The sequence below is a fragment of the Coptis chinensis genome, chromosome 7 (assembly GCF_015680905.1).
Source record: "Coptis chinensis isolate HL-2020 chromosome 7, ASM1568090v1, whole genome shotgun sequence".
Classification (NCBI taxonomy): domain Eukaryota; kingdom Viridiplantae; phylum Streptophyta; class Magnoliopsida; order Ranunculales; family Ranunculaceae; genus Coptis; species Coptis chinensis.
In genome coordinates, this window is record NC_141462.1 from 16,138,038 (window position 1) to 16,146,934 (window position 8,897).

The window sequence follows — 8,897 nt, forward strand, 5'->3', positions numbered from 1 at the left end:
AAAACGGCTGAACAATGGGAGGTAATTGAGCGTCTACCTGAGATAGGCAGAGAGAAAAAAGAAATCTGTAACGTCCTTTTGTATATCCTCGTTTTCAGTGAACTTATTTCTCTCTTTAAAATCTAAGTACGTACTTGTTGGTTGGTGTTCTTTTCATTTCTACTTCTTTGCCATTTCAATGTCGGATTTTGTACCGAATTTAGATGATGGAGAACTTTGGCTTCCATCTGATATCCTTCCACATGAAAAGCCGCAAGAAGAAGTAGTAGAATTTCCATCTGAGTTAACTTACATGGATGAACTCGCTCAACAACTCTCTACTTATGTTCGCCTTGAAAAACAACAACAAAAACAAACTCACACCAAGAGTACTAAGCAGCCTCCTATACAAAACAAACAGGTACTCTTTACTCCATATATTTCTTTCTTAATCAAACTGTTTTATGATTTTCTAATATTATTGTGTATTTTAGATTAAACCAATTATTCAACTTGGTACATTTGATCGAAGTAGGATTGGGCCGGGTTTTCAAGGTAATGGTGGTATTGCCAGAGGTACTGGTGTTGTCCATAGTGTTTATGCTTCCGATCAAGGTGGTTATCGTGTTGATTTGACATCTTGCTACCAGCTTAAACTTGGTTATAATAATAGCATTCAGGTATAAGATAAAAAAAGAATGTTTTTGAAGTAGTTTTGATTTACATTTAAGGCTGTTTCTTTGTCAATTTTAATCGTTGCGACTCTTCTATGTCGTTTTTATTTGCAGGGCCAGAGTTTTGATCATACTAGAGGTAGGGTTTTACAGAAGCACCAAAATCAAGGGAGAAACCGATTTTTGCCTCTTCATCCAAACCGAGGTGGTTTTGTAAAAGGTACTGGGGTTTTCTTACCGCGTGCTGAACTTCCTATCATGGAAGTCAGAAAGAGAAATGGTAAGTAGGTGAGTGGCCTCTTTTTTTCTTTTATTTTTTTGCTATAGTTTGTTTTAGTATATTTTGTAAAAGGTTAACCCCAGTAACCAAATTCGAAGTATATATTATTTTAAATTAGTTTATTTTCTCTTTTTTCTTTTCTTTTTTTTTGCTATAGTTTGTTTTAGTATATTTTGTAAAAGGTTAACCAGTAACCAAATTCGAAGTATATATTATTTTGAATTAGTTTACGAGAATCCATGGTCGTTATATACCTGTTTTGGTCTATTGTGTTCATATTATATCTATTAATTTTGTAGAGAATTTTGTATGTACATGTGGATTTTCAATTCCCCCCTTTTTCTACATTATACATTTAAATTTAAAACGGATGTTTTCAGTTACTTGTCTTTGAAATTTTTAGTTTTCATTCTCATGTATTTGATTAAATTTTTTAGTTTTCATTCTTTTGTATTTGATGGATTGTAATCTTACATGTGTTTTCAATAGGGGTATGCAGTATGCTATTGATGGTTGGATACGTCAACCAATATACAATATACTGAATTTTGCATAGATTCTTTCATTTTTACTTTCACACGATTGACATACCACATTGGGGGTTTTGGGCATAAAAAACCGTACTTTGTGTTTGTGAAGTTAATAAAATCGATTAATACTTTTTGCTGAATTTTAATTTTGTTGGTTCTTTGACCTTTCAATGCAAAATTTTAAAATGTGTAAAATGTTGTCAAATGACAGGTCAAGAGAAAACTCCAAGCTTGGCAAGCAAAAAGAATGCTCGAGGAAAAGAAAAAGGTGGGACTAAACGCTCCAACTACTAAGATCAGTTGGTCCCAGAGCTACTGAAACCTACTGCAGGAGAAAACAATACCTCTTGACTAATAACTTTTTGGAGAAAAGAGAACAAGAGCCAAATAATACTTTGAATTTGCTAAGGGGAAAATAGTAGTGCTAATTAAGTTGTAAAATGAAAAGAAAGGAGAGTTGTATGTCTCTATGGCAAAACTTTGTCTAAACAAATAATTTGCTTGGGCTTTTGTTAGAATTGGGGATCTTGGACATACCCAACAAAACACTCTCTACCCCAACTTCAAAATAAATAAATAAATTGATTTTAGACACATTTAGCTTTTTAAATTACCCTTTTTTTTTATTAGATGAACCTAAGATATTTATTGACTAAAACAAGTCATTTACTTTACGTGATTCAGAAGAAAAAGACCGGCGTTTTTTTTTTTTCTTCTCTCAATAACCTCTTATTCTTTTATCTCATTAATAAACATGTAAACACCCACTTTTGATTTGAATCAATCATACCAAAGTAATGAGGATGAATACCAACTGAACGAGGATGAAGAAAAAAATTCAAAATCAAATTTTGATGAATGGGAGAATGCAGAAGACTATTATACTTTAGATTACTACAATGAACAGATACAAACTGAGGTGCCAATGTAAAGGTGCATTTTGTAGCGACCTAGCAGGTCTTGGTATGAGCGACCTAGCAGGTCTTGATATGAGCGACATGGCAGGTCTTGATATAGTTATGTGATGAGTTGTGCTGGACACGTATATAATATACATTGGTTGTGTATATTAGTCCATCACACATATGACGTATAAACATTTCATGCCAAATTCCTAAAGTGTTGAAATATTGGCAAAAATATTTTCGAGCAAATTTTATGGCTTAGAAAATGCATTTGGTGCTGCATGGTGGAAGAAAAAGCAATGATGTATTTCAGGAGAAAGAATCAAATTGAAGTCATAAGGAAGAGGAGCACCATGAGAAGAAAGAAACTTGGGCCGAGCTAGTCCTCTTAGTAGAGATTATGGCAGAGGATGAAGAAATGTAACTATTGTTGGTTTTCCCTTGTGCTTCTCTTGCTAAATTCCTTGTAAATTTTTGGTCATGCATTTTCATATTTAATTTTCATTTGTTGTACATGTAAGTTACGAACACAGAACACACAAAGAAAAGAACTGTTCAAGCCTAGTGGCCTTGGTGTTAACAAAAAAATGAATTTGCACAAATCCATTAAAATATGAATGAGTAGTTTGTCTCCCAAGTTACCCCACTTGAGATGAAATGGGTTTTTTCTTGAAACAGTACGTAATGTGAGAAAAACCTTTTAAAAATGATGCACTTGTTCGAAACAGTGCATCATGCCGAAAAGGTGTGACCTTTCGAAATAGGCACTGCTTCGAAACAGTGCTTTATGCCGAAATGGTGTGTCTTTTCGAAACATATGACTTTTCAAAGAGTTGCTTACTTTTTCCCAAGAGTCACTGTGTTGTTTCGAAGAGACACCACTCACCTATAAATAGTGGATGAATTTGGAGAGAAAAAGACACCAGATCACACAGAGTTCTAATCTTTCTCTTCTCCCTCTGTTCTTAGTCAAATACTATGTTGTGTTCGCTGATTCTATAGAATTGAAGTGCTAGCTTTCTATAGAAGGAAATCCGTTCTATCTTAGGAGACAGTTTCCCATCAACCTTCAAGCACCGTGACGGGGAAAATCTGTCTTAAGGACATAGTGTATCTACACTAGGCTCGGATTTAATTAAGAAGTACAAGACACTTACAAGACAAAAGGTTTGTATAGTTTGGTAATTGGTAAAGAGTAAGTACAATTAAGTTGTATATTCCTAACAACTTAAGACAAATTTCTTTTTCTTCTTCTTCTTTACAGAACAGAATTTGTTTATGTTTTCTTTTCTTTTTTGGTTTAAGGAAATAACAAAGTGTAGTTATATTTAAGAATATGGCAACACCACCGCCACTCCCCTCGCCGCATCGTTCCTACCGGCCGTTTTTCCCATTCTCGCTCCTCATGGGGAGAAGCCCGAAAAGTTCAATGGAACTGATTTCTACCGGCAAATGTAAGATGCTCTTCTATCTGACTACCCTGAACTTGGCAAGGTTTCTATGGGATAAGGCTCCTGATGTAAGCCCTGATGAAACCGACAAAGAGAAGGTTTTGGCCAAGGATGCTTGGTTTCATGCTAATTTCTTGTGTAGAAATTATGTCCTTAGTGGGTTGGCTGACTCATTATACAATGTGTATAGTGTGTTCAAGACTGCTAAGGAACTTTGGGATTCGTTGGACAAGAAATACAAGAGTGAAGATGCTAGCATGAAAAAATTCATAGTTGGCAGATTTCTTGATTTCAAAATGACGGATAGTAAGACCGTCATAAGCCAAGTCCAAGAACTTCAAGTAATCCTCCATGATGTCATTGCTGAAGGAATGACCCTAGGAGAATCTTTCCAAGTGGCTGCTATGATTGAGAAATTACCACCATCTTGGAAAGATTTTAAGAACTATCTTAAGCATAAACGCAAAGATATGAATCTTGAAGAACTGATTGTCCGTCTAAGGATAGAGGAAGATAACCGCCTATCTGAGAAGAAGGGCAAGGATCCCATAGTGGCAAAGGCCAATGTTGTGGAAGGATCAAGTGCTAAGGGAAAGAGGAAGCACCAAGACAAAGCTCAAGGTGAAGAGAGTAGTACACCTACTAAGTTCAAGGGCAAGTGCTACAATTATGGGAAGGCTGGACATAAGGCAAGTGAATGTCGCAAGCCAAAGAAGTATAAGAAGCAAAAGACTGAAGCCAATATGACAATGGACACGCTTTCTGACAATGTTAATGACATGAACCTATCTGCTGTGGTTTCTGAATGTCTCATGATTAGAAATGAAAGGGAATGGTGGGTGGATACTGGTGCTACTCGCCACATATGCTCCAACAAGTCGATGTTCACCACTTATCATGCTGTGGAAAAGGAAGAACAACTCTTTATGGGAAACTCTTCTACGTCCAAGGTTGAAGGCAAAGGAAAGGTGGTGATGAGGTTGACTTCTGGGAAGGAACTAACTCTGAATGAGGTGCTCTATGTGCCTGACATTCGCAAGAACTTGGTTTCTGGGTCGCTGCTGAGCAAGAATGGCTTTAAGTTAGTCTTTGTTTCTGATAAATTTGTACTAACTAAGAATGATGTATTTGTGGGAAAGGGCTATCTTCAGGATGGGCTCTTTAGGATGTCTTGTTTTACTATTGCACCAAAGAGCGCCAATAAAGTTGAATCTTCTGTTTACTTGATTGAGTCTTCACATGTATGGCATGGTATATTAGGACATGTTAATTATGATATTTTGCGTAGATTAATTAATTTGGACTATATACCAAAATTAAAAATAGACCCACACCATAAATGTGAAACTTGTGTAGAATCCAAGTTGACCAGATCATCCTTTCATTCCATTGAAAGAAGTACTGAACCTCTAGACTTAATACACACAGATATATGTGATCTTAAGTACGTGCAAACTAGAGGTGGTAAAAAGTATTTCATTACTTTTATTGACGATAACACTAGATATAGTTATGTTTACTTGTTGAGAAGTAAAGATGAGGCAATTGAAGTGTTCAAACACTATAAAAATGAAGTTGAAAATCAACTAAGCAAAAAGATTAAGGCTATAAAGAGTGATAGAGGAGGTGAATATGAATCACCTTTTGAAGATTTCTGTTATGAACATGGAATCATTCATCAAACTACGGCTCCTTATTCACCTCAATCAAACGGTATTGCGGAACGCAAAAACCGAACTCTAAAAGAGATGATGAACGCTATGTTATTAAGTTCTGGTTTACCTCAAAATTTGTGGGGGGGAACTTTGCTTTCTGCTAATTACATTCTCAACAAGATTCCTAACAAGAAGACGCTTAAAACACCATACGAATTGTGGAGAGGTCATCAGACTTCTTACAAATTCTTAAAAGTGTGGGGGTGTCTTGCTAAAGTGGAAGTCCCTAAACCTAAGAAGGTGAAGATAGGACCCAAGACTATTGATTGTGTATTCATTGGATATGCAAACAATAGTAGTGCATATCATTTTCTGGTTCATAAATCAGAGATTCAAGATATACATGTTAATACAATTATAGAGTCAAGGAATGCTTCATTCTTTGAAAAGACGTTTCCGTATAACATGTGTATAGAGTCAAGTTCAACAAAGAGAACTTTAGATGCTACAACTAGTAACCATCCTACACAAAGCGAAATTGAGGAGGAACCTAGACGTAGCAAAAGGTCAAGGACATCAACGTCTTTTGGACCTGATTTTCTAACATACTTGTTGGAAAATAATCCTCAAACATTTAAGGAGGCAATGTCATCTCCAGAAGCTACTTATTGGAAAGAAGCAATAAATAGCGAGATTGAATCCATAATACAAAATCATACATGGGAATTGGTGGATTTAGCACCAGGTTCCAAGACTTAGGGATATAAGTGGATATTCACAAAGAAATTTAAGACTGATGGATCAATCGACAAGTATAAAGTTAGACTTGTGGTCAAAGGCTTTAGACAAAAGGAAGGATTTGATTATTTTGACACTTACTCTCCAGTTACAAGAATAACTTCTATAAGGATGCTAATAGCAATAGCATCAATATATGGATTTGAGATACATCAAATGGATGTAAAGACGGCATTCTTGAATGGTGAGTTAGATGAAAAAATATACATGGAACAACCCGAAGGGTTTATTGCTCCTGGACAAGAAAGGAAAGTTTGTAAGCTTGTTAAATCTTTATATGGATTAAAGCAAGCACCTAAACAATGGCATGAGAAATTTGACAATGCAATGTTGTCAAACGGTTTCAAAATAAATGAGTGTGACAAGTGTGTCTATGTCAAAAGCACTCAAAAGGGATGTGTCATTGTTTGTCTCGATGTAGACGATATGCTAATTTCGGGTTGTAATATGGATGTCATAAAATCTACCAAACAAATGTTGTCTAGTAAGTTTGACATGAAAGATTTAGGTGTCGCTGATGTTATCCTAGGAATTAAGATCTCTAGGATGGAGGATAGACTTGTTCTATCACAATCTCATTACATTGAGACGATTCTTGACAAGTTCAAGAAATATAACATCACACCAAAAAGGTCACCAGTTGACGTAAATCTTCATTTAGCCAAAAATACTGGAGATAGCATATCTCAACTAGAATACTCTCGTATACTTGGTAGTTTAATGTATGTCATGAACTCAGACAAGGCCCCGACATAGCATACTCGTGAGCAAGCTAAGTCGATATCACGAGTAATCCCGGCGAGATCATTGGATTTTGCCATATTGAGAGTTTTTGGATACTTAAAGTATACTCAGAATTTTGGTTTGCACTATACAAGATATCCAGCCATTCCAGAAGGGTACTACGATGCTAATTGGATATCTGACACTAATGACTCAAAGTCCACAAGTGGATATGTCTTTACACTTGGAGGTGCAGCTGTTTCTTGGAAATCCTCAAAACAATCGTGCATAGCGAGGTCCACTATGGAATCAGAATTCATAGCATTGGACAAGGCTGGGAGAAGAAGAGTGGCTTCGAAATTTCTTAGAGGATATTCCAAACTGGGCTCAACCTATGCCAGCAGTGTGTATACACTGTGACAGCCAATCTGCTATTGGTAGAGCACAGAGTAGCATGTATAACAGGAAGTCTCGACACATACGTCGTAGACATAATACCGTTAGACAATTGCTTTCAAATGGAGTTATCTCAATCGACTATGTAAGGTCAAAAGATAACATTGCGGATCCGCTTACAAAAGGTTTAACAAGAGAGCAAGTAGAAAGATTATCAAGGAGAATGGGCTTAAAGCCTTTGAGATAATCAACCAAGAGTCATCATAATGGAAAAACCAACCTAGTTGACTGGAGATCCCAAGATCTAGGTTCAATGGGCCAACTGAATTATGTTTGTGACTCAGTTAGCACTGGAGAGTAATATTATACTCTAACCCATTCCTATATAAGACAGTGCATATCTGCCGTGAGAACCAGGATAAGTCAAGCTTTTAATGATTTACTATATCTTGGAAAGTTATGTTATCCAAGTGGAGTATTGCAGAATACTCTTTATAGAAATCACCTATGTTAGTGCGAAGTGGGGTCGCTTCTATGAGAATTTTAAAGGCAAATGTCTCAAAAGCACTATCTGAAACCAAGAAGTGTTCAAGGCCAAAATGAACACAAACGTGAGAACCAACAGTATTTGAGAAGGTATTGCGTGAAGATGATTGTCTAGGTTTATACAAACGGCTGACAGTTCAAGGACATTAATTGAAGTCTACTAATCGTCCAATTAAATCCGATCGTCTTTCACTAAGGCAAGTTCAAGGCCTCCCATGCTACTTGACCTAATGTGGTATCTTTTCATTTGTAAAAGAACAGAAATCCGATGTTTATGATAGAATAAGCCAAATTTTCACTCATGTGGGGGATTGTTAAAAAAAAAATGAATTTGCACAAATCCATTAAAATATGAATGAGTAGTTTGTCTCCCAAGTTACCCCACTTGAGATGAAATGGGTTTTTTCTTGAAACAGTACGTAATGTGAGAAAAACCTTTTAAAAATGATGCACTTGTTCGAAACAGTGCATCATGCCGAAAAGGTGTGACCTTTCAAAATAGGCACTAGTTCGAAACAGTGCTTTATGCCGAAATGGTGTGTCTTTTCGAAACATGTGACTTTTCAAAGAGTTGCTTACTTTTTCCCAAGAGTCACTATGTTGTTTCGAAGAGGCACCACTCCTATAAATAGTGGATGAATTTGGAGAGAAAAAAACACCAGATCACACAGAGTTCTGATCTTTCTCTTCTCTCTCTGTTCTTAGTCAAATACTATGTTGTGTTCGCTAATTCTATAGAATTGATTTGCTAGCTTTCTATAGAAGGAAATCCGTTCTATCTTGGGAGACAATTTCCCATCAACCTTCAAGCACCGTGAGGGGGGAAATCTGTCTTAAGGACATAGTGTATATACACTAGGCTCGGATTTAATTAAGAAGTACAAGACACTTACAAGACAAAAGGTTTGTATAGTTTGGTAATTGGTAAAGAGTAAGTACAATTAAGTTGTATATTCCTAA

General features: G+C 36.2%; 1 protein-coding gene across 2 annotated transcripts; it reads left to right on the plus strand.

The window, feature by feature from the left end:
• LOC147486240 (uncharacterized) lies at positions 1-2,059 on the plus strand. Of its 2 annotated transcripts, none has more exons than XM_086574956.1 (4): positions 1-400; positions 474-659; positions 768-933; positions 1,675-2,059. In XM_086574956.1, exons 1-4 carry the CDS (start codon positions 179-181, stop codon positions 1,755-1,757), a joined length of 657 nt encoding a protein of 218 aa, XP_086431082.1. In that variant the 5' UTR covers positions 1-178; the 3' UTR covers positions 1,758-2,059. The 2 variants fall into 2 exon arrangements, with proteins under 2 accessions (XP_086431082.1, XP_086431083.1); XM_086574957.1 differs by having other exon boundaries at positions 10-400; positions 768-941.
• The last annotated feature ends 6,838 nt before the right edge of the window (positions 2,060-8,897 follow it).

What these genes read in the sequence shown, in the direction of transcription:
- LOC147486240 (XM_086574956.1), top strand. Translation starts at nt 179, where the DNA reads ATGTCGGATTTTGTACCGAATTTAGATGATGGAGAACTTTGGCTTCCA. An exon ending in CTCCTATACAAAACAAACAG is followed by an intron (nt 401 to 473) that starts GTACTCTTTACT and finishes TGTGTATTTTAG; the next exon opens with ATTAAACCAATTATTCAACT. An exon ending in GGAAGTCAGAAAGAGAAATG is followed by an intron (nt 934 to 1,674) that starts GTAAGTAGGTGA and finishes GTCAAATGACAG; the next exon opens with GTCAAGAGAAAACTCCAAGC.